This window comes from Mobula hypostoma, chromosome 5, assembly GCF_963921235.1.
Source record: "Mobula hypostoma chromosome 5, sMobHyp1.1, whole genome shotgun sequence".
Classification (NCBI taxonomy): Eukaryota; Metazoa; Chordata; class Chondrichthyes; order Myliobatiformes; family Myliobatidae; genus Mobula; species Mobula hypostoma.
The window spans coordinates 165702703-165729225 of NC_086101.1; the positions used below are offsets into that span (position 1 = coordinate 165702703).

General features: G+C 38.7%; 1 protein-coding gene across 3 annotated transcripts in view; it reads left to right on the forward strand.

Annotated features, from left to right (window-relative positions):
- tent2 (terminal nucleotidyltransferase 2) overlaps nucleotides 1-26523 on the forward strand; it is a 63326-nt gene that overhangs the window by 3036 nt on the left and 33767 nt on the right. For 2 of the 3 annotated variants that reach the window (XR_010018090.1, XM_063049330.1), the window contains exons 2-9: nucleotides 4102-4233; nucleotides 5383-5496; nucleotides 10168-10360; nucleotides 12639-12753; nucleotides 19332-19423; nucleotides 19526-19589; nucleotides 20145-20211; nucleotides 24679-24755. Coding sequence is in view for 1 of the 3 variants with exons in the window: in XM_063049330.1 (XP_062905400.1) it covers nucleotides 4139-4233; nucleotides 5383-5496; nucleotides 10168-10360; nucleotides 12639-12753; nucleotides 19332-19423; nucleotides 19526-19589; nucleotides 20145-20211; nucleotides 24679-24755 (817 nt within the window). In the remaining 2 variants the exon portion in view is untranslated. Of the gene's footprint in view, nucleotides 1-4101; nucleotides 4284-5382; nucleotides 5497-10167; nucleotides 10361-12638; nucleotides 12754-19331; nucleotides 19424-19525; nucleotides 19590-20144; nucleotides 20212-24678; nucleotides 24756-26523 lie in introns of those variants that run through there. The other variant, XR_010018091.1, reaches the window with a different exon arrangement.

A 26523-nucleotide genomic window follows, 5' to 3' on the forward strand; every position in this document is an offset into this window, starting at 1 on the left:
TATTTTGGAGATACTGCACGGAGTAGGCCCTTCTGGCTCTGTGAGTCATGCGGCCCCAGCAACCACTGACAAACCTGTTTAACTCTAACCTAATCACGGGACAATTTACAATGGCCAGTTAAACTCTGATGGGAGGAAACCAAAGTACCTGGAGAAAACCTACACGTTCCACGGGGAGGACGTACAGAGATTCCTTATAGAACGGCGCCAGAATTGAACTCTGAACTCCAGGATGCTGCGAGCTGTAATAGTGCTGTGCTAACCGCTATGCTACTGTATAAGTTAATCACGAACTGCTAGCCATTGTGCTTTTCATGGTGTCTTTGAGAAGTCATTTGCAGCGTCCTGGATTCTCATGACACCCCAACTGTTCATAATGTGCATTCTCTTGATACCGGTGCCTGTGCTAATGACAGATCATAAATGACGAACAAAGCAATTGAATTACTGTAGAATATGCAATAAATCTTGGTCTCCAAATTATACCTCCTTTAATACCTTGTTGAAGTCAGCAATATAAACTCTAATATTAAACTTTTAATGAAGCTTCAGATCAATAGCTAGCTGTTTTCTGATGGGTCTTTTGTCTCCATGACTCCATGATGCCTTTCTGTCACTCAGGAAGCACCTCAGAAGCATGATTGAATAATCCTTGACATTTTAGATTCTTGCCAATATCCAGGACAAGGTGTCCTTAAGAACATAAATAGGGGAAGTGATATTCCACTTGAGTCTGCTGTGCCCTTCAAAAAGATCATTGCTGATCTAGCTTTCTGGTGGTTCCATTTCCTTGTCTATTTCCCCCCATAACCCTCAATTTCCCTATAAACCAGATTTGTATCTTGAATGTGGCTCAAGCTCCACAACACTCTGTAATAGAGAATTCCTAAGGTTCATGACTTTGCAAGAAGAAATTCCTTTTCATCTCCTGTCTTAAATGGAGAATTAAAAAAAAAATCTGTCATGGTTCTTGATTTTTTCCATGAGGGGAAGCAACCTCTATATTTTATATTTAAAATGAAAACTTTTGTCTTTTATGCAAGACACTGGAAATTTCATACACCATTTCAACTAACCAGGTTCAGATTGTTTAGTCTATTGCCACATACACTGGATGCACTGAAATTCTTTGCTTGTGTGAGGCTCACTGAGTAAATAGTATTTATGGTAGTAATAAATGCACTGATGTGTGCAAAACCATACAGTCGTGCAAAGGTTGTGATGCAAAATAAATGTCAAAGTGACAATAATAGATTTAATAACTGAGGTAGAATTAGGAGTCTGAAAATGTGGCAGCACCATTGTAAAAGGGATATAAAAGTAGTGATAGATTCAGTAGTCTGATAAGTTGTTCTCGAGTGTGGTTCTCTGGACTTGTAAGTTCCTAGATCTTATATATATTCTTTGTGTGTGTGGATGCCAAAGAATTTGAAGCTGCCAACCATCATTACAGCTTTATTGATGAGGATAGATAGGGTTATATTCACACTTTCATCCTGCTGGTGTTAAGAGCCTTGTGTTATTTGGACATAATGATACAAGCTTCACAATCTCTTTCCTGTATGCCATCTTATCACTGTTGATTAGGCCTATGACAGTGATATTATTGATGAACTTATAGATAGAGTTGGCCCTGTATCTAGCCATGGAGTGATGGGTACACAGGAAGTAGAATGGGGACTGAGCATGCAAAGGTGAGGTGTATCAGTGTTGAGAGTCAGAGTGGATAAAATGTTATGATCAATTCTTAGTGACTGATGTCTGCTGGTCAGGATGTCTAAAGCCAGTTGCAGGTAGGGGACCCCAAAGTGCAAGAGTTTAGAGATGAGCTTATTTGGTATTATGATGTTGAAGCTGAGTTGTATTCAATGGATCCTGACATTTGTGTTCATATTGTTAAGGTAACCCAAAGGTGAATGTAGTGCAAGGAAGATGGCAACTTCTGTGACTTATTTTTCTTCCATAAATAGTGCAAGGGGTCTACATTGTCTGGCACTGATGTGGGTCATTATCAATCTCTCAGACCACGTTATGCTGATGTTAGAGCTACTGGTTGGTACAGGACACTTGATGCTTCCCGAGGACTGGAGTAATAGAGGTTTCATTGAAGCACATGGGAAATTAGATTGTTGAAGTGAGAGGTTGGAAGATATCAGTAAAGGTGATGGCCAGCTGATTGCACTTATTTCAGAACCTGTACTAGGACTTCATTTGGACTGAATGCTTTCTGTGAGTTTATCTTTGTGTAGGTAGGTTGGACTTTTGCTACTGAGATGAAAGGGCAGAGCCAACAGGAGATGAGGGGATGTGCCTTGTTGGAGCCTTGTTTGCCTTCTCAAAACGGGCATAAAAGGCATTGAACTCATCCGGTGGAGATACTTTGTTGCCAGAGCCTGTGATGGTATTTGGGCCCCACCAATGCTGCCTGATTGAAATGAGCTTCTAGCTTGCTCTAATGTTCTGTCTTGGAAATCTGTTCAATTCATTTTTCCCCAAATCATTATTAATCTCTCCATTTACCATTGCTTTGTTTCTGTGCCATTAGTTTACTGCTGACCCCTGTTTCTTGCCCTTAGAAAATTTATTGATCTAAATCTCTTGTAAATCAAATTTAGCGGTTTACAAAACTGAAGCCATCCCTGTCTTGGCTTTTGTCAGCTCCAGTAGGTTTTCGTTTGTAACTCAAAGTCAAGCTGAGATTAGTGAGTAGTCATTTTAGGTAGCCCTTATTTCAAATTTCAATACAAAGTTTTGGACTGAGAATCAAAGGATGTAGGATTTGTCTAGGAAATTGGCAGTGTGGTAAAAGATCAGTTATGATCATAATGAAGAAACAAATGCAAAGAGATTAATCCTGCTTGTGTTTCTTATTCTGTTCTTAACCATACATCTGGTTTGTGATCCAGGTTTTTGTCTTGCCTGGGGAAACAATGTTCTGTCTGCTCCCAGACTGCAATCTTTCTCCTTGAAATCTTTATATTGTGTTTTAATTCCCAAACACTCTTGACATTTCTGACCAAGTACTACTTATTCAGATTTCTGAAATCAGTTTTATTTTGAATTCCTACTAAATACCATATTCTCACAAAGTTCCGATCTTTGTTAATACAAAGAATTACAACAGAATTTTACGAAAACCATGCACAAACGGCAAAGACGGACAAACAAGCTGTGTGCAAAAGAAGAAAAAACTGCAAATAAAAAAACAGAGAACATGAAATGTAAAAAGTCTTTAAGTGAGTTTGTAGATTGTAGAATCAGTTCAAAGTAGTGGTGATTGAAGTTATCCACTCTTTACAGGAATCTGATGGTTTAGGGTAATAACTGTTCCTGAACTTGGTGGTGTAGGTCCTAAGGCTTCTACGTCTCCTACCCGGTGGTAGTAGCGAGAACAGGGCATGGCCTGGCTGGTGGGGTCTTTGATGGATGCTGCTTTCTTGTGGTCGTGCTCCATGAAAATGTATTCATTGGTGGTGAGGGCTTTGCCTGTGATGGACTGGCTGTGTTCATCACTTTTGTAGCCTTTTTCATTCCTGGGTGTTGGTGTTTCCTTACTAGGTCGTGACGCAACTAGGTAGGATACCCTCCACTGTGCATCTATTTTTGCAAACTTCTAGGCAAGTAGAGGGACTGCTGTGTTTTGTGGTAACACTTACGTGCAAGACCCAGGACAGACCCTCTGATATCTAAATGTTCAAGTACTTTAAAGTTACTGACCCTCTTTACCTCCATTTCCCCCAATGAGAACTGGCTCTTTGACCTCTTCCTCCTGGAGTCGATAATTGGTTGTTTGGTTTTTGCTGATGTTGGATCAGATGTGGTTATTGTGGTACCAGTCAACCAGAGTTTCAGTCTCCCTCCATATGCCAATTCGTCACCACCCTTGATTTGGCCACAGCAATAATGTCATCAGCAAACTTAAATATGGCATGGAGCTGTACTTAGCCACACGGTAAGTGTAAAGTGAGTAGAGCCTAACTAAGGGTTACTGCCTTGTGATTTTAATTTGTTTTGTTTTCATTTCTATCCCCTTTATTTGCTTTTTTTGGCATAATATTTGATTAATGATGAATTCAGCAGTTTTATTCTTTTGTTTTCTAGGTGAAGAATTAAATGTTCACTTCAAGTAAAGGAGAGCATGTTCCCTAATTCCAATCTGGGTCGTCCACCCTTTTCTCCTGCCCTCTTTTCACAGCAACAGTTTATCAATGCTCATAACTTCAGGAATGCAACGTGAGTGCGGCAGGATTCCACTGATGGATCTTCTCATATTTTAATAGCCGGTGCACATATTTTAATTCCCTTATCGTATTTTATTACTTCGTCTGTATTTTACTTGTGAAATAGTTAGGAAAGCCACCTGAGTTTAATTACTTTAGGGCAGTGACATTAACTTATATTGGAAACTGCAAATCCTGTAGGTAATCAACATTGAAATTTGCAAAAGAGAGAGAATCTGCAGATGCTGGAAGTCCAAGCAGCACACACAATACTGAAGGAACTTCGCAGGCCAGGCAGCATCTATTGAAAAAAGTACAGTCAATGTCTTGGCCTGAAACGTCGACTGTACTTTTTTTCCATAGATGCTGCCTAGCCTGCCGAGTTCCTCTAGCATTTTGTGTGTGTTGCTTGAAATTCGCAGTATGTTGGTGAGCAAAATGCTCAAACTTCTGTTCAGTTATTTGGACGATCTTTATTTCGAATAAAGTATGACTCATTTTGAGAGTGCATGTATTGCCTGGACAGTTTTGAAAATAGTGCCTCATTTTGTTTGGCTACTGTCGGTGTGCCTTAGAACTCAGCATTGAGAGAAATAACTGATTATTTAGTCAGCTTCTGCTTGATCTGAGTTGTTCCCTGTCACATTTATAGTAGCAATATTCTGATTTATGAAAAAGAATCTAGCTGGTGTGATTCTCTGCCAGTCTAAAAGCACTTCTGATTAAAGCAGTTGCATTTAATTCTAATTTGTGTAGAAGTTGAACGTTCAGGACCAAAATAAGCCATTCAGTCAAATCATTCCATGTAGGAGTTTTAACTTCCTTTTTACATTCCTTCATTTTGTTTTGTTAGCATGCCGGTTTGTTCTCTCCTTTGTATGCAAGTATAACCTTCATTGGAAGGACAGCAAGATGCTGGTTAATTCCCATTACTTTCCAACTAAAGACTTTTGTTTCTGAATTTCCTTTTGGTTTTCTTCCTTAATATTGATGGGTCCTGGAAATACCCTTCAGGACAAAGGGGTACGTTCTCATAATGTCTACTCTATCAAAATCTCTTAACTTTTTGGGAGCTCTGTAGCGGTTTCAATGTTTTTTTAAAATGTGTAAACAAATGCAAGTAATTTATCTAATTTTAAAAAATACATTTATTTATTTGCAGCCTTTCTGGTACCATCCTGGCAGGAGTCGTTGCTCCACAATCACCACGGGTGTGGCCCTTCAGTAATATGTGCCCTAACTTTTCACTGGCTCTACCCAGTAATCATGGCAGGAAGTAAGTTTTGTTCAGTCTATATCTTGTATTTTTTTAAAACTACTGTACCTCAATGAAAAGTACAGCCCTCGAAAGGATGATGAATTTTAAGATGAGGGGTTGTGAGGGAGGTTAGATCAGAGCAGTAGATTTATTATGGTGAATTCCTGAGAACATGTATCAGAGTCTGGATGTTAAGGGAGCTGAAGCATTAGCAAGGGGTATTTTCAAGAGGACTTAGTGGATATTTTTGTATAATTTTCTACTGTGTTCCAGTTTTCCTTGGGTGTTGGAGGATGTGAGAAAAGCTAATATGGTACCAATGTTGAGAAGAAGAGTGGGGCAGCTTGATTTTGACGGCAGATTTTTTGTTTTATTGGGATGATATTAAATGCTATTTGAAAGGTATGAATTAGAGGAAGCAGCATGCCTTTTTTGAGTGGCAAGTCATGTGTGGCTATTTGCATTAGAAAATGTTGGGAAACTTGACAGTTCGGGGAGCATCTGTGAAGAAGGAAGTAGTGTTAATAATTCAGGGCAGTGATCTTCAATCAGAATGAGTTTGATGTACTTGCTATAAATATTTTGAATAGTTAAGAATGAGGATTGGGGTGATTGAAATATCTGATGTTTAATACTTGTAAAATCTATATAAAATACAAGGTCTTGTGATGGATTGGTCAGATAACTAATATTAGAATTGATGATGGATAAACTATTTTTGTCTGATTGTGTTAAAATCGACTATGTAGAAGGAAAAACTTAATAGTCATAGAGTTGACTACACAGAAGAGTTTTTTCCGTCTAGTTTTACATCTCCTTGTCATGGAAACGGACTCCACATGTCTACTCTATCTACTATATTTCTCTCATAATTTTATATACTTCTATCATGTCACCTGGCAGCCTCCAGAGAAAATATACTCAGCCTATCCAATTTGTTCTGACAATACATGCCCTCTAAGCCAGGTAACATCTTGTGAATCTTTTCTGCACCCTCTCTAGCTTAATCACATCCCTCCTATAGTGTACAACCAGAACTGCACACAATACTCCCAAGTGCAGCTTAATAAGCATTTTGTACAACTGTCACAGATGTCCCAACTCTTACACTCGGTGATTTAGCTGATGAAGGTGAGCCTGTTATGTATCTTCCTCACTACCACCATGCCTGTCCGTGTTGCCATTTTCAGGGGAGCTCTGTAATTGAATCCCAAGGTCTTTCAGTTCAACTACAATCTCTGGGGCCCGACCATTCACTATGCACATCTTGGCCTAGTTTAACTTGCATAATGCATCTCTTTGCACTCGTCTGAGTTAAATTCCACCTCCCCTTCCCTGCTAGTTGATCTACAGTATATCTTTCATAGTCTATTTTACCAGTTTCTGTCATCTACTTGTCATGTCATCTCATCCAAATCATCAATACATGCAAGGAACAACAAAGGACTTAGCAGTGATTCTTGTAGCTTACCACTGGTCACAGCCTTCCAATCTGAAAACCAAACCTCCATTACCACTCTCTGATTCCTACCCACCAAGTCAATTTTGCATCCAATTTCTAACCTACCATGTAGGACCTTGTCAAAAACTTTACATGTGATGGCCACCACTTGCCCTTGTAAATCCTATTGGTCACCTCTTCAATTAAAAAAAAACTCAGCCAAATTTGTGAGACGTAATTTTCCACACTCAAAGCCATTAATGATTTCCTATGAGGGATGACCAGATAAGGTTCTTAAATTTCAAGGGATTAAAGAGGGGTAGAGAGGGGAAAAAAAATCATCCAGTGCATGATGGCCTTGAACTCACTAGAAGTTAGTAGAGATAGAGACTGTTGTTTTATTTTATGATGTATATGCTCTTAAAGTAAAATCACATGGACCAATAGCTGGAAATTGGATGTCGCTGATTTTTTCTTTATCAAATTGCACAGAAATGATAATCTAAATACTCGCTAAAATAAAATCTGATTTCTGTGCCCAGCTTTTCATTTTATAGAGTATCTGCTTTTGAAATACTACAAATTAGATTGTTTTCTATTATACACATCTGTTACCAGCCAAGTGTGGCAAATGATGAATTGTTGGCAACTTAAAAGAGCACTAGGAAAGAGTTGGGATATTGGGCAGTGTAGTATGGTTATTCTTTGTAAACAGCTTGTATGCTACTGTTACAATATTTACTGTGTCGTCTGTGCTGTAACTTTCAGTAGCGTAAAAGGGAAACAAACTTGATAAATTTCTTGTGCTCATATTCAATGTTCAAACTGATGATAAACACAATGGAGCATTAACAGAAGACATAGGAGCAGATTAGAGCATTTAGCCCATCAAATCTGTTATACCATTCCATCATGGTTGATTTATCAACCCCTTCAACCCCATTCTTCTGCCTTCTCCCTGTAACCTTTGGTGCTCTTACTAATCAAGATCCTATCAAAACTCCACTTTAAAAATTCTTGTTAATTGGGCCACTTGTTAATCGGGGAGCCATTTATTTGGGACGACTAAAGAACAGAATCTAAATTAAGAAAATAGCTTAATTGGGGCAGGAGACTTGCCAAACAGTTTCTACCTAACATCCGTTGCAGTCACTTATGTGGCTGTTAGACACCACACCATGCTGAGAGTGATCAGTTTTTAAATAGTGTTAGCTGCGTGTGTTTGTGTTCAAAAAGCAGTGATTTTTGTCACTGCTAGTTTAGTGGTCCCCAACCACCGGGCTGCGGACTGATACATTGCCGCGAAGCATGCAGGGGTGCAGCGGTGGCCGGAATGCACCCAGCACATCTTTAAGAAAAAAGCTGAAATAAACAAGCTAATTAATTAGGTGCCGCCCGGCATGTAAATATCGGTCCAGATCAGAGGTGATTGCTGATTGCGTCGCCTCTGATCTGGGCCGACATTTGCGTGCCAGGCGGCATCTAATTAATTAGCCTGTTTATTTTGACTTTTTTCTTAAAAATGTGCTGGGTGCATTCTGGCCACGGCTGCATTCTTCGCGGCAGTGTATTGGTCCGCGGCCGGGAGGTTGGGGACCACTGTGCTAGTTAGTGAGAAATAAGCATTAAGACAATTTGGAACTATTTTGCTCACCGCAGTTTAAAGCATTCAGGCTTGGAGATGCCAAAAACGGCTGGGAGTGAAAATGAAACAACTTCACTACTTCAACGAGTTAGGAATTGTGGAGGTATCGAGAATCATCTTGAATGTTACAATGAAAGTGAAGATTTGGAGGATACAATCTTCAAAAGCATTGTATGAAGGCAGTCCATTATCTGCACTAGATGTTTCCACTGATTTTGTTCACTTACAATCAATCAAAAGAACATAGATGGATTCCTCTGTGGATAACTATTAAGAACTAACACAGAGTTTTATGGTACTGTAGTAGTGTTCTAATTTATTCTGTACATTATTTAAAGACATAAATTGTTACTCAGTTAAATGGTGATTTGTCTTTATATATACCTCTTTAACTATTTCCATGAAACTTCAGCTAATTGGGGCAGCTGCTTAATTGCACCAAAATATACTAGGCCCAATGTATTCCAATTACTTGGAATTCACTGTATGCCCAATAACTTGAGTTAACTGCCGTCTGTAGCAATGAATTCCACAGATTCACCACCATCTGGCTAAAGAGATTCCTCCTCATCTAAAGCCCTTCTATTCTGAGGCTGTGCCCTCTAGTCCTAGATTCTCCCACTATAGGAAACATCCTTTCTACATTCACTTTATCTAGACCTTTCAATATTTGATAGGCTTCGAGGCCCAGAGCCTTCAAATGCTCCTAATACATTAACCTTTTCATTCCTGGGATCATTCTTGTAAATCTCCACTTGTCCCTTCTCCAATACCAGTGCATCCTATCTTAGATAAGGGGCCCAAAACTGCTCACAATGCTTCAAATGCGGTCTGACCGATACCTTATAAAGCCTCAACATTATACCTTACTTTTATATTCTAGTTCTCTTGAAATGAATTCTAACATTGCATTTGCCTTTTTTACCACCAACTCAACCTGCAAGTTAACTTTAGTGAATCCTGTATTAGAACTCCCAAATCCCTTTGTACCTCTGATTTCTGAATTTTCTCTCCGTTTAGAAAATTTTATTCCTTCTGCCAAAGTGCACGACCATGCACTTCCTGACACTATATTCCATCTGCCGCCACTTTTCCCATTCTCCTAATCTAAGTTGTCCTGTAGCCTCTGCTTCCTCAACACAACCTGCCCCTCTACCTATCAATATCGTTGTACTGTCCATAAACCTGGCCACAAAGCCATTAATTCCATCATCCAAATCATTGACGTTCTGTATAATGTGAAAAGAAGTACTCCCAACACTTACCCTTGTGGAACACCATTTGTCACCAGCAGCTAACCAGAAAAGGCCCCTTTTAATCTCAATCTATCTCTCCTGCCAATTAGACATTATTCTAATATTTCTGTTAATATTCTGCGAATATTTTTCCTGTAATGCTATGGCCTCTTATCTTGTTTAGCAGCTTCATTTGCAACACCTTGTCAAACATTGCTCACTGGCTTCGTTATATTTATACATCTGAAATAGTAAGTTTCTGACTTTCCTGTCAATACTAGTGAAATTATAGACTTCAAAGGTATGGATTTAATTTTAAATGTCTAATTTAATAAGCTAATGTACAAGAAATCTAATTTGAATTACAGGCGAAGAAATGATGACCAGAGCAGTCCTTATGAAGTTAAGCGCCAACGGTTTCAGTCACCATCTTCTCAACCATCTGGCAGATCAGTGCCTTTTCTAGTTGATCACAGGAATTCTGTACCTTCACCTGGAATATCAGCTCTGCTTCCACTTACTGAGTTTCCACAAAATTCACTCAAAGGGGCTGGAGATAAGGTATTGATTCAGTAATAAATATTATAGTAACATGCTACTCAATACTGAAGAACATGTACTAGAATTGACTGGAAGGCACTAACATGTTTTGGAAAATTCCATTTTGCAGTCTGATATAAAAGCAACCTTGCTTGCACAGGAAATCTGATCCTTATGGAGGGTGTATCTGGTAAACAAAATTATACTTGAATAACTGTAGGTTAGATTGGAGCCAGGTTTATTCTAATCTCTTCATTGTACTCTAAAGGTAATAAGAATATTTTAAAAAAATATTCAAGTTAGGCATTGGTTTTTGAGGAGAGAATTTCAGATGTAATGTTTCAGATAATTGGTTATTCATAAGAACAAAATAAAAGATTTTAATCATGTGTTGAAGGACAGAGAAAGATGAAAGGAAAGAACAATTAGAAATTCCAGTATAGGGTGGAAGGCATTAAATGACAGCAGAGATGATGGTGTAGAAAAGAAATGGTTTCTTTATTCAAAAGACAGGAGGTATAAATGGAGTAACATTGGGAAATTCGTGCTCTGGATTTCCAGCATCTGCAAAATCCCTTGTTTAAGTGCAAATGCAAAAGGCAGACTAGAAATCTGGAATTGATGAGTTCAGAAGGTCTTACTGAGAGATTACGTTCCTTGAGCTTGCATCAAGTTTTATTGGATTGATGTTCCTGGTAACAGAGAGATTAAAATGGGATTTATTTTTATTTGACAATCAACCAAAAAGTCATTGGAGACAAAAGCTGTATTGAGAGGGATAATGCTTGAAGTTGCAGGTCCAAACATGTATTCCTGTAACGTTTATAAGACTTTCATTTGTAACTGCCTTAAGTTTTCATTTTGTTTTCATGAATACTTCATTGGCCTCTACTTTTGGCCAAAACCTGGAGATATCTCTTGTTTTTGTTAAAATGGGTTAATTGCTGTGTCATTTTTAAACAACTACATTTTAATACCCATTTTTCTTGACATCTATATTGCATTTTAACTGAAAAATTCTCAAGCTCATTTCTAGATGTCAATGTACTAAGTTTATTTTGTTTTATTAAAAACAGTATTATAGTTGGATAGTGTTACTGGAAACCACATCATTCGTAATAAGTAGGATGAGATGGGGTAGGGTCCAGTCATGTTTTGAGGACTGAAGATTCTTTGTGTTATAGTGGATGTGGAATTAAAATTTCAAATTGTATGTTATAAGGACAAAGCTGGTGATCAAGTGAATGTAATTTGAAACTGCAGCTGGTGACAGTATACAGTTATTGGATAAAGGTGAGAAAGAGGATGAGCAGCATTTATTTATTTATTTATTGATTGATTGATTGATTGATTGAGATACAGCACAGAATAGCCCTTCTGGTCCATCAAGCTGTGCCACCCAACAATTCCTCCGATTTAAACCTAGCCTAGTCACAGGACAATTTATAATGACCAATTAACCTATCAACCAGTATGTCTTTGGACTGTGGGAAGGAACCGGAACACCTGGATGAAACCCACGTGGTCATGAGGAGAATGTACAAACTCCTTACCAACAGCGGCAGGAATTGAACCCCAACTGCCTGTCCTGTAAAGCATTGTGTCAACCACTAGACTACTAGAATGATAACGTATCATGACTGTAAGCAGATAATGATTAGCAACTTTGGTTTGGATCACTTTGGTACAGTGATTGACTGTACCAAAAGATGTAGATATGGGAAATAGCAGAATCTTGGATTGGTATCTCTAAAGAGAAAAGTGGTGATATCATTTGTAAGTAACAATTGAAATTTTAATCAGAAAGATATGTTTCTATTGAATATACTTAGCACGTCAAGCTGCATCTATGGAAAGGAATAAAGAGATAACATTTTGGGCCATGACCCTCATCAGGTCTGTTGACTCTTTATTCTGTTCCATAGCTGCCACCTGACTTGCTGAGTTTTTCCGGTATTCTCTTGTGTTTTTATTGGATGTCTTTGCATTATTACATATGCTTCCAATTATCTTTGATTTTCAAACCAATTATTTTGTTAAGTTTAGAGTTACCTAGAAATTTACATAGAATTTTAAAATCTATCATTTTGTTTTAGTAATGTTGTCTATTTGAAAAGTTCCAGAGATTATTTATAAGCACTGTTAAAGTTATCTAATCTTTGCTCTAATTACTGTGATAGAATATTTACAGTTTAACAAATGATTCAAGAGAAAATCTTTGCAATGAGTTACATTTTTAGGTTAAATGTAATTGTGGTTATTTGGAGATAAGATTCAATATTTTGAGGTTTTTTTGCAGTTAAGTCAACAAATTTTGGATCTCTTCTGTAATTGCCAACAACAGTCGATTGATCTGGAAAAAAAGGATCTATGCAGAACTCAAATCCAGAGAGAAATCCAGCGAATCTTTCCACGTAAGTTAAACTTCTGACTGTTGGTTCGTTGACAGGGTTTTCTAAGTGAACTGTAAAGAGTGCTGTTTTATGGTTGAGAACCCAAGTTGTGAGATTAGGAAACAGTGATGCATGCTGTAACTTCTACTTTACGATTTGTAGTCAGGCTGATTGGGTAGGGAGCATTTTGAGGAGGAAATCCAACAAACTGACTTTAAGAGTAGTTGGGTCTAGTAAGATGGAAGCAGAGTATGAATGTGTATTAACTAAGAGGAAAGCAGCAGTGATTGGGTGGTGGTGTGGGGTTGATTGGTAAGGTGTCGTGTTTCGTTCAGGGAGCGGACCACGCACTGGATGATGTTTGGACAGTGCAGGGATCTTGTTGGGTAGCTTTGCAGACTAGTGGAACTGTTCCTATTTCTCCTGGCTGATCAGTAGCTTAAAGGCAAATTACTTCATTGATTTAGGTCTTCTCTCCTCCTTTTACCTGCTGGATTTCTGAGACCCAGGAAATTATTTAAAAACAATGTATGATTCTACATCAAAGGGATTTGGTGTTCAAGTACTATTTAAATGATTAGCACATCTGATGTGAACAATTTGCTCAGGTTCCTTAATATACACCTGTTTCAGATGGAAGTCTGCAGATTGGATTCCTGTTTCAGAATTTAAATGATCTGATCAAAAATTAATTTTGGGATTTCAGTTTCAGCCCATTGCGTTCTCTTTAATAAGTAAATTAATATAATTAAAACTTCTGTGTTGTGGTTTTCAATTTTTAACCAAAACAATTTTTTCCTAAAAGGTACTTTCTGAACAATGTCCCTCATAAGTTTGAGTAAAAATGCTTAGTTACTTGACTATTATATGCTAACATAATGTTTAAATTATGAGATTAACGGATTTCTGATCATTCTTCCAAAGATCAAAATTTAAATCCAATCATAGCAGATGTGGAATTTATATTCAAGTAACCCAAGTTTTCAAAACAGAACTGAAACTGAAAAAAATCTACTCCAGCAACAGTAGCCATTTTACAACACTGAACTGCTGTAAAAGCACGTCTGCTTCACTAAGGCAATCGCACCTACACATAATCTGATATTGCCAATGATGTTCATGTCCTGTGAACATAAAAAAAGGGGGAAAAGTTAAGAACAAGAATTAATATACTAAACCACTACTTTTCTGAAAAAAATTAATGACATTTGTATACTTGTTTCAAAGTCTTAGTGTTCTCTCTCCAGTGAAATACTTTATGATATGACAACTGCTGTAGAATAGGAAAAGTGGCATCCACTTTACACGGCAAGATCCCAAAGCAAGGATGTCTGTGATGCTGGTTTGAAGGATAAATACTGTAGATACAGTATCTGCTTATCTCCTAAATTGCTTCATAGGTTCTTTACCCAAGATGACTTACAGTCTTGGTGGCTGAACATCAACGCCTGAGAGCCATTGAATGAGGCTTTGACTTTAAGCTTGGTGCTGAAGGAATTGCGTTACTAATAGTTTAGATCTTAGGAACCCTGGGTACTTAAATTGATAAAACTGTTGATTTTAATTTTGCTCTTTACAGTTTTTGAGTTTTAATATGAAGTTCACCTATAAATTCTCATTATGTAATGAGTCATATTCTCCAATTTACCTTGCTGATTTGAAATTTAGACTTTTTTTTTCCCCCTTATTGAGGGTGTACTTGGGGCACCACAATGGCACAATGATATTACAGCTCTGGGCGTCGGATTCCAATTCCTGCGCCATTAGTAAGGAGTTTGTATGTTCTCCCCATGACCATTTGGGTTTCCTTCAGGTGCTCCAGTTTCCTCCCACAGTCCATAGACGTACTAGTTAGTAGGTTAATTGGTCATTGTAAATTGTCCTGTGATTAGGCTAGCATTAAATAGTTAGGTTGTTGGGCAGAGTGGTTAGTTGGGCCAGAAAGGCCTGTTCTGCACTGTATCTTAAAAAATAATAATATTAAAAGCAAAATACAAAGCATGATAAAATTATTCAAAAATCTTGGATAATTCATCAGACCAGTGAAAAATTTTTGAAAAGTAAGCAGTTTCTTACTAAGTTTCTAAGTAAGTACTAAGTAAGTTTCTGCTTGATAGATTCCATCATTAAATTCTGATGTTTTATTGGCATGAAACAAATCATTTGGTTTATCCACAAATGCTGCCTGACTGCAGTGTTTTCAGCAAGTTTTGTTTTTCTTGTTTAATGACATTGGAAGAGCTGTTAAAGATTGATCTTTCACACTAAGATTTGCAACATGGCTTGGACTTTTATCAAGTAGCACCCCTTGGATGTTCCTCCTTCCCTGCCCCCGCCCTCCAATTTTTGTTCTGTTGGTTTAAAAGAAAAATGTCTCTTGGAAGGCAGTTCTTCTTGATCTGAAACTGCATTTATGCTCAGTTGGAAAACACTGAGTACTGAAGATCATGTAGAATGCCCATGTTTACAATCTTCCAGCCAAGAGCTTTCCAGGGGTGTAGAAAATGTAATTGATAATTGGTTTATTATTGTTACATGTACTGAGATGCATTGAAAAGCTGTTGTTTGCATGCTTTCTAGATGAATAATTTCATACAAAAGTACATAACTTGCAAGAGCTATGGGAAGGTAGATTGAGAGATGAAGAGTTCATCTTTCCTGATGAAGGGTTTCGGCCTGAAACGTCGACTGTCCTCTTTTCCATAGATGCTGCCTGGCCTGCTGAGTTCCTCCAATATTTTGTGTGTGTTGCTTGGATTTTCAGCATCTACAGATTTTTCTTTTGCTTGTGAAGAGTTCATCTTTATTGCATAAGAGGTCCACCCAAGAATAATTTGCTCAGACTTATTTAGCTTATAGAATCAATGAATACTTCATTACTGAGAGGATAATTTGTTCTACTCAGACTCCGGCATTTTGAATGGCAGTCCATTTTGTCCCACTCCTCATTATCTTCTCCATGACACTCATTTTCCTCCCCTTGAGATACTGATCTAATTTTCAGTGATGCCATTAATTTGTATCCAACTGATCAGAGAGTGCATTCCAAATCCTTTCATTTGATTCAGTGAAATCAATTATTTTTGAAATAAAACTGTTCTATTGCCAATAAATAATAAATCTGATTATTTTTTGTCCATTTATTGGAAACGTAACTATTAATTTAACCTATCATTATTTTGAGTAACTGATGTTTATTTTATCCTTGAACATAAGGATGTAATCAATGTAAATGGCTGTATTCCTATTATTATGTTATTTATGTGTAGTCAGAAGAAATTGCAGTGCTTTTGGTTGTATTTATGATAGCTGGTTATGTGAGATTAACTGACAGTTTTATGGCATTATTATTATAAAGTTAAATTCTTGGTCTTTTGTTTGCTGTTAATCATAGGATAGGATTTCCAGTGCTGTCTTAATCTGGAAGTTTAACTGAAAATAATCTAGTTACCCATGCATATTTAGGCTTAGATTTTTCTGCCAAGTCCTTGAATGTAGAAGCAGTGGAAATCAATACTGGGCATACAGAAGTGTGCTTGGACCCTCTATTCCTTAATTAAAATACGAAGATAAAGCTTTAAGACATCAATTATTAGTGCACTTTGGATGCATCATGTTTCAGGGCATGTGAAATCTTTTCAATTTTTAATGGGACGGTTACTGTTGCCATGAAAGTTGCCATGTAATACTTGTGCATTTCTGTCCTTGACCATTTATGTTAAGTTATTGCTTTATGCTGCATTACACTGAGACTTCTACCCTTTTAGCTGCACATTGTTAAAAGATGGCATATACTACAGTGCTGTCTTTAGGCAAGCATAGTTTTAAGAACGGATATCTTTCATCTGAACACGTTTATTTCAATTTTTCTGCTACTACAGTATCTTGCTTTTGTATTATGTTCCTTTTTAGTCATTAATATAAACTAAGGATGTGAAAGATATGACATTGGATCGGAAGGTGTTGAGTGAATCCTTGTAGGTTGAAATAAGAAACTCCAAGGGTAAAAGGACATTGATGACAGTCATATACAGGCCTCCCAACAGTGGCTGGGAGGTGGACCACAGGTTACAACAGGAAGCAGAAAAGGCATGTCAAAAGGGCAATGTTATGGTGGTCATGGGAGATTTTAACTTGCAGGTCAATTGGGGAAAATCAGGTTGGTAATGGATCTCAAGGGAGTGAGTTTGTTGAATGCCTAAGAGATAGCTTTTTAGAGCAGTTTGTCGTTGAGCCTATGAGGGGATCAGCTAAACTGATGGGTGTTACATAATGAACCAGAGGCAATTAAGGAGCTTAAAGTAAAAGAACCCTGAGGAACCAGTGATCACAATATGATTGTGTTCAACCTGAAATTTGATAGGGAGAAAGTAAAGTCTGATGTAGCAGTATTTCAATGGAGTAATGGAACTTACAGTGGTATGAGAGAGGAGTTGGCCAACGTAAATTGGAAGGAGCTACTGGCAGGGATGTCAGCAGAGCAGCAATGGTGTGTGTTTCTGGGAAAAATGAGGAAGGTGCAAGACATGTGTATTCCAAAAAGGAAGAAGTACTCAAATGGTAAAATAGTACAACCATAGCTGACAAAGGAAGTCAAAGCTATTGTAAAAGCAAAAGAAAGGGCATATAACAAAGCAAAAATTAGTGGGAAGATAGAGTATGGGGAAGCTTTTAAAAACCTACAGAGAACAACTAAAAAAATCATTGGAAGGGAAAAGATGAAATATGAAAGCAAGCTAGCAAATAATATCAAAGTGGATAGTAAAAGTTTTTTTTGTTAAAAATAAAAGAGAAATGAGAGTGGATATAGCATCGCTAGAAAATGAGGCAGGAAAAATAACGGGACAAGGAGATGGCTGATGAACTAAATTAATATTTTGAGTCAGTCTTCACTGTGGAAGACACTAGCAGTATGTCTGATGTTGTAGTGTGTGAAGGAGGTGCAGTTACTGTTACAAGAGAGAAGATGCTCAAAAACCTGAAAGACCTCAAGGTACATGGTCACCTGGACCAGAGGAACTGTATCCAAGGGTTCTGAAAGAGGTAGCGTTAGAGATTGTGGTGACATTAGAAATGATCTTTCAAAAATCATTGGACTCTGGCATAGTAATGGAGTACTTGGTGACACAGAACAAGATAGGACAAAGTCAGCATGGTTTCCTTCAGGGAAAATCCTGCCTGACAAACCTGTTGGAATTCTTTTAGGAGATTACAAGTAGGATAGTTAAAGGGGATGCAGTCAATGTTGTATATTTGGACTTTCAGAAGGCCTTTGACAAGGTGCCACACATGAGGCTGCTTACCAAGTTAAGAGCCAATGGTATTACAGAAAAGTTACCATCATGGTTAGAGCATTGGCTGATTGGTAGGAGGCAGCGAGTGGAAATAAAAGGATCTGTTTCTGGTTGGCTGCCAGTGACTAGTGGTGTTCCGCAAGGGTCGGTGTTGGGACCACTTGTTTGTATGCTGTATATAAATGATTTAGATGATGGAATAGATGGCTTTCTTGCCAAGTTTGTGGATGATACGAAGATTGGTGGAGGGGCAGGTAGTGTTGAGGAAACAGGTAGGATGCAGAAGGATTTAGACAGATTAGGAGAATGGGCAAGAAAGTGGCAAATGAAATACAAAGTTGGAAAATACATGGTCATGCACTTTGGAAATAGGAATAAATGTGTGGACTATTTTCTAAACGGGGAGAAAATCCAGGAATCTGAGATGCAGAGGGACTTGGGAGTCCTTATGCAGAACACCCTGAAAATTAAGGTGAGGAAGGCAAATGCCATGTTAGCATTCATTTCAAGAGGTCCAGAATATAACAGCAAGGATGTGATGACGAGGCTTTATAAGGCACTGGTGAGGTCTCACCTTGAGTATTGTGAACAGTTTTGGGCCCTTCATCTCAGAAAAGATGTGCTGGCATTGGAGAGGGTCCAGAGGAGGTTCACAAGAATGATTCCAGCAATGAAAGGGTTATCATATGAGGAATGTTTGATGGCTCTGGGTCAGAAGGATGAGGGGGGATATCATTGAAACCTTTCAAATGTTGAAAGGCCTAGACAGAGTAGATGTGGAAAGGATGTTTCCCATGGTGAGTCTAAGACAAGAAGGCACATCCTCAGGTTAGAGGGGCGGCCTTTCAAAACAGAGATGCGGAGAAATTTCTTTAGCCAAAGGGTGGTGAATTTGTGGAATTTGTTGCCATATGTAGCTGTGGAGGCCAGCTTGTTGGGTGTATTCAAGGCAGAGATTGATAAGTTCTTGATTGGACATGGCATCAAAGGTTACGGGGAGAAGGCCGGGAACTGGGGTGGAGGAAGAGATAGATAAAAAGGATCAGCCGTGATTGAATGGCGGAGCAGATTCAGTGGGCCAGATGGCCTAATTCTGCTCCTATGTCTTACAGTCTAATACTTTATAACCAATACGTAATCTTTTCACATTTAATGTGAATGAACATTGCACTTTAACTTTTTGATTTAGTGAGAATTACTGAAAATGGAAAGCATAAAAGAATTGAATTATGTCAATCTAAAAAAGAAATTGTGTAACCTTTCCACAGTTAAGTTTTCTAATTTTATCTCTTTTCCTCATCTCAGAGACAAAGCTGTACTTGGTTGGTTCATCACTGAATGGCTTTGGTACTCGATACAGTGATGCAGACCTGTGCCTTGTGTTGAAGGAAGTGCCAGTAAGTTGGCCTAATAGTTTAGTTTTAGCTCCACTTTTTAGTCAATTATTTTATCTAGCCAATTGCTATATTGAAAAGCCTGCTTTTTTTTTAATATTATAGATGAACCAAAGGAGTGAAGCATGTCACATACTCAGTTTAATCCAACAACTTTTCTACAGACTCTGTAAGTCACTTATGAAGATGTAATACTTATGTTGGAATGAATAGAACATAAAACCTTGAAAAATGGGCTTGTTAGATTGGGTTAAGGAAAAGAACAGGGACAATTGTTGTATAAATGTTGTAGCAAAAATGGACTGTTTGGGCTGAATGACCTGTATAACTGTTAGTATGTCCAAGTAATATTAATCTAACAAGATTATAATTTTGTTTCTCCTTATATGGCCTTTCATTAGGGCACGTAATATGAATTTGTACAGTAAATATTTTGCATTTAAAAAAATTTTTTGTCACATTTCTACCCGAAGTAATTAAGCAAAGGGCAATAGATGTTAGATGCTTTGTTTAGAGGTAAACATTGACCACGTGCTATTCTAGAAATTTGGTGGTTTTGAACATTGGATCAAATGGTGATATCTTCACTCTTATTTTACATCAATTGTCAGAGGATTTGTGACTGAATTGCCTGATCTCAAGTAGACATGAAATCAGTATTTGGATAGTAAAACTTCACAGTAATTATAGATATTCTCAAATTTTTAATCTTTTCCCCTTTCAGCTTACATTGACAGACCTCAACTGATCCGAGCAAAAGTGCCAATAGTAAAATTCAGGGATAAAGTCAGGTAGGTTATTTGAATGATCTATTGAATTGACTTTATTACTTACATTCTTTATGTATACAGGTGTCCCCCGCTTTTCGAACGTTCGCTTTACGAAACCTCGCTGTTACAAAAGACCTACATTAGTTACCTGTTTTCACTAACGGAAGGTGCTTTCACTGTTACGAAAAAAGGCAGCGAGCGATAAAAGGCAGCGCGTGCCCCGAGCAGCCAAGCTTCTCCCCCGGAATTGCATTCTAGCCGGCATTGCTTAAACACGTGCCTGTGAGCAGCCATTAGCAAGATGAATTCTACAGTATTGGAAAAGCCTAAAAGAGCTTGTAAGGGTGTTACACTTAGCATAATTAAGCGTTTCGATTGTGGTGAACGAAGTAAGGACAAAGTGAGTTTGGCTTATGGAAGTTGACGAAGATGATGTTGAAGAGGTTTTGGCATCCCATGACCAAGAACTGATAGATGAAGAGCTGATGCAATTGGAAGAGGAAAGGATAACAATCGAAACCGAATGCAGTAGCGAGCGGACCAAAAGTGAAGTCGTCCAGGAACTGAACGTGAAACAACTGCATGAGATGATAGAAAAATACACGAGGCTAGCAGACAAACATGCTGTCATTTTTCAAGCCTTCCACAGCAGACGACGAACCTCGACCTTCGACATCGAGGCAGGCAGACATAGAAGAAGATGACCTGCCTGCCCTGATGGAAACAGACGACGATGAGATGACACCCCAGTGGTCCCAACCCCCAGGCTGCGGACTGATACATTGCTGCACAGAAAGCAGCGGTAGCCGGGGTGCACCCAACACATCTTTAAGAAAAAAGCTGAAATAAACAAGCTAATTAATTAGGTGCCGCCCGGCATGTAAATGTCGGCCCAGGTCAGAGGCGATTGCCAATTGCGTCGCCTCTGATCTGGGCCGACATTTACGTGCTAGGTGGCACCTAATTAATTAGCTTGCTTGTTTCGGCTTTTTTCTTAAAGATGTGCTGGGTGCGTCCCGGCTACTGCTGTACCTCTGCATGCTTCGCAGATCGGTATCGGTTCGCTGCCTGGAGGTTGGGGACCACTGCACCACCCCAACCTCAGATGGACAGGCTGGGTGAGTGGGCAGATGCAGTTTAATGTGATAAATGTGAGATTATCCACTTTGGTGGTAAGAACAGGAAGGCAGATTATTATCTAAATGGAGTCAAGTTAGGAAAAGGGGAAGTACAACGAAATCTAGGTGTTCTTGTACATCAGTCACTGAAAGCAAGCATGCAAGTACAGCAGGCAGTGAAGAAAGCTAATGGCATGCTGGCCTTCATAACAAGGGGAAATGAGTATAAGAGCAAAGAGGTCTTTCTGCAGCTGTACAGGGCCCTGGTGAGACCACACCTGGAGTACTGTGTATAGTTTTGGTCTCCAAATTTGAGGAAGGACGTTCTTGCTATTGAGGGAGTGCAGCGTAGGTTCACAAGGTTAATTCCCGGGATGGCGGGACTGTCATATGTCGAAAGATTGGAGCTACTGGGCTTGTATACTCTGGAATTTAGAAGGCTGAGAGAGGATCTTATTGAAACATATAAGATTATTGAGGGATTGGACACGCTGGAGGGAGGAAGCATGTTCCCGCTGATGGGTGAGTCCAGAACTAGAGGCCACAGTTTAAGAATAAGGGGTAGGCCATATAGAACAGAGTTGAGGAAAAACTTTTTCACCCAGAGAGTGGTGGATATATGGAATGCTCTGCCCCAGAAGGCTGTGGAGGCCAAGTCTCTGGATGCTTTCAAGAAAGAGATGGATAGAGCTGTTAAAGATAGGGGAATCAAAGGTTATGGGGATAAGGCAGGAACTGGATACTGATTGTGGATGATCAGCCATGATCACAGTGAATGATGATGTTGGCTCGAAGGGCCAAATGGCCTACTCCTGCACCTGTTGTCTATTGACTCAGCCTGAAACACCATCATCAGTGTGCTCGGTGCTGTCTTCCCAATTCTGGTAAGTGATACTACACTGTACATACATTATTTCTACTTTATATAGGCTGTGTATTTTTATGTGTTATTTGGTATGATTTTGGCAGCTTTATAGCTTAAAGGTTACTGGAGAGGGTGTTTCTGCCGAGAGCGCTTGTGTGAGATTTTCGCTACGGAGAACAGTGCGGCAATGATTGTAGAAAAATATTTGTACTTTATATAGGCTGTGTATTTATCATATCATTCCTGCTTTTACTATATGTTACTGTTATTTTAGGTTTTATGTGTTATTTAGTATGATTTGGTAGGTTATTTTTTGGGTCTGCGAACGCTCACAAATTTTTCCCATATAAATAAATGGTAACTGCTTTACTTTACGACATTTCGGCTTACGAACCGTTTCATAGGAATGCTCTACCTTCAGATGGCGGGGGAAGCCTGTATGAGGAGTAAAAATCTTTATGTTACGTCTCCATCTAAATGTGCAATTTATAGTAATTTGTAATAATATGTACAACAGGACAGTCAATATAACATAGAAATACAGTTGTATCAGTGTGAATTAATCAGTCTGATGGCCTGGTTGAAGAAGTTGTCCTGGAGACTGTTGGTCCTGGTTTTTATGCTGCTGTACCGTTTCCCGGATGGTAGTAGCTGGAACAGTTTGTGGTTGGGGTGACACGGGTCCCCAATGATCCTTTGGGCCCTTTTTACACACCTGTCTTTGCTAATGTCCTGGAGATCCAGTCCATTGTAAATACTGCAGATATTTTTGGTCTTAACTTTGTATTCTGACTACCATGATGAATTGTGCCACATTTAACTTTTGGATTGATTTACAATTCTGTCATTTTGTTTTTAAACTACCTTTCAAAGTTCAAATCTATTGAATTTTTTAAATAGATCAAAACTGGTTAGTTGCTGAGAAAAGTCCTTTTTGTGTTTTAATTTCATTGTTTAGAACATCATTACTATTGTGTAATTTTTGTACTCTAATAGTATATCACTAATTTTGATTACTGAAACCCAGAATGTAAACAGTTCAAAACATTACAATAAAGATATTGCATTGGTCCAAAGCTGTGTAATGATAAACTAATCATAAATCTAGAATGCAGTTCTGTGCATAAGTCATAGACACATATTTATAGCTATGGTGAACAGTACTGTATCTTCAATTTACTGCTTGCAATTTTCAAGATTACATTAAGAACTGAAGGCTGTATTTTGAATTAATATCTGCTATATTCACATAACTCCAGAATACACCCTAACAGCAAGCAAAAAAGACATTGAGCTCTTCGTGGAGTAAACCTCATCGCCATTTACAGTACTGTGCAAAAGTCTTGAGCATCCTAGCTATCTATATCTAATATTTATCTTAAGACTTTGCATAGTACTGTAAGTTTAAGCAAAGTATTTTTTACTTGCAGCTTTCAAAATCAGCAGTAAACCTTGTGGCTTTGACAGTTCTCAACTAAGAGTCTTTACAAAAATCTAAGTGACTGATACAGGGTTACATCATCAAGCATGATTCACTTATGGACGATGCCTGAAAGAATTTCCAAAATAGTGTGATTTGACCTGAAGATTAAAATCGAATTCAACGCAAGAAATAATTAGATTTCATATTATTTGTGTTGAATGAAAAAAGAGCCAACTTTTTCATTCACTGATCTCCTCCCACTCCCCCCTCCCCAACAGCTGACCTTCTGGTCTTTCTACTTCTGCCCCTTATACCCATCTTTGTACCCCTTCCCCTCCTGGCTCCAGCTACCCGCTTCATGCTCAAGTTTGCACCCCTTGCCCCTTTGATTCCAACTGTCAATCACTTTTCCCTTCTAATGCTTCCCATTCTCACCTCCTTATCTGAATCGAGCTTTGTATTCCTGCTGTCTCCTTCTAATAGCTGTTGCCCATCTTCACATTTCCTTCCTCCCACTTTGCTCCACCTGTTTTTCTTTCTCCTTTCTATCTTTGTCTTCGATCTATGGTTCACCTGTCACAGTCTTCCAACTCCAGCCCTACTTACACTCCCTACTTGATCTGACTCATCTTGTACCCCTCCTAAGTTCGTCAATCGCCCAGAATTCTTCCTTGCCACTTCCTTTCTCATCTCTATGGCTGTCCATCTCACTCCTCCGCTCCGTTCCGACACTGTGTGTCAACCCGAAACACAGGCAGTTCTTTCTTCCCATGGATGCTGTTTGATCAGCTGAGTTCCTCTAGCACGTTGTTGCTCCAGATTCCGGCATCTGTTGTACCTTTTGTTGCTGGGGAAGAGAAGTATTATAACAGGTTTTGCTTTATAGGATGTTTCTGACTCAAATAACTTCCATATTACCTGACAAACTGACCATAAAAAATTAAATGCAGCTGTGAGTTACTGTAGTAATCCATGTTGTGTGTGACTTAACAAAATTAAAGCTGTGACTTTCAATTTTCAGGAATGTCCTGAATCTCCCATTTTTCAATGTTAAAACTAATTTGTCTATGTTTAATTTTTAGTGGTGTGGAATTTGACTTGAATGTAAACAATGTTGTGGGAATAAGAAATACATTCCTTCTGAGGAGCTATGCATCTAGTAAGTATTGTACATGTGACATGCCTCCAGTGTTACTTGAAAATCTTAGGTAAGCTGACCAAATTGGCAGTTTAGGCGATTGATCTTAACCTAAATTGAAAACATGCATTGGATCCGTGCAGACTGGGAGACAGTTTCGCTGAACACCTATGCTCTGTCTGCCAGAGAAAGCAGGATCTCCCAGTGGCCACACATTTTAATTCCACGTCTCATTCCCATTCTGATATGTCTATCCACGGCCTCCTCTACTGTAAAGATGAAGCCACACTCGGGTTGGAGGAACAACTTCTTGTATTCCGTCTGGGTAGCCTCCGAGCTGATGGCATGAACATTGACTTCTCTAACTTCAGTTAAGGCCCCACCTCCTGCTCGTACCCCATCCGTTATTGCCCATCCTCTGGGCTTCCCCCCCTTCCCCCTTTCTTTCTCCCTAGGCCTCCCGTCCCATGATCCTCTCATATCCCTTTTGCCAATCAACTGTCCAGCTCTTGGCTCCATCCCTCCCCCCTCCTGTCTTCTCCTATCATTTTGGATCTCCCCCTCCCCCTCCCACTTTCAAATCTCTTACTAGCTCTTCTTTCAGTTAGTCCTGACGAAGGGCCTCGGCCCAAAACGTCGACTGTACCTCTTCCTAGAGATGCTACCTGGCCTGCGGCGTTCACCAGCAACTTTTATGTGTGTTGTTTGAAATTCCAGCATCTGCAGATTTTCTTGTGTTTCCATATTTTACATGATCTCCAAGGGATTGATAGGTTCCACTTCAATCATTTATAATTGGGGAACCACTTCGTTGAGCACCTCCGCACCATCCACCACAAGCTGGACTTCCTGGTGGCCAAGCATTTTAATTCCATTTCCCATTCTAATTCCAACATGTGTGCTGCCAAACATTTATATACACTTAAAGCTGTGAATGTTCAAGGAACTTGTTGGAAGCAGTAGAAAATACTCAAGTTGGGTGGTCAGAATTTTAAATGGGATTTCCCCGGAGTGTTGGAACCTCTTACAGATTATTTAAAAAAAATACCAGGACACAAAACAACTTGTGTCTAAAGTTACATTTAATATTTGTGAAAATAATTTGTTTAAATATTTGTGGAAGCTGTTTAGTGCTCAATAGACCAAATATAAAAACGAACAGAACTTTAGTGCATAAAATTCACGTATAAAATTTGGCATGTAGGAAGGTAAAGTGGGTTACATGCATAGCTAATTCAAAATTATACATAGATTATAAACACAAGAGATTCTGCAGATGCTGGATCATACACAAAATGCTGGAGGAACTTAAAGTCAGGCAGCATTTGTGGAGAGGAATGAACAGATGACCTTTAGGGCTGAGTCCTGATGAGTCCCAAAACTTTAATGGTTCATTCCCCTACATAGAAGCTGCCTGACTTGCTGAGTTGCTCCAGGATTTTGTATCTGATTATAAAGTTTAAAGACATCAAACCTTTGTTTCTTCCAGAGCAACATTCGTCAGAGCTAATAGGATGTTGAACAACCTAGCTGAATATAGTCAAGTTTAAGAAATTGTAAATTAAATTGAATGAGTCACATAATCAGATAAGAGGCAGCAAGATTAGGATTGATTTGTTAAAAAAGAATTTGTTATTAAATCTCTGTTGTGGACCATTGTTCAGATTTTTACCACTTGTACAAATTTGGAAGTCATGTCCCATACTCAGGAAGAGTGTCCACATCTCCCATGTTGGTTTCGTAAATATGAAGACTGAGAATTGGCATTAGAACAATGCACACAGTAAAC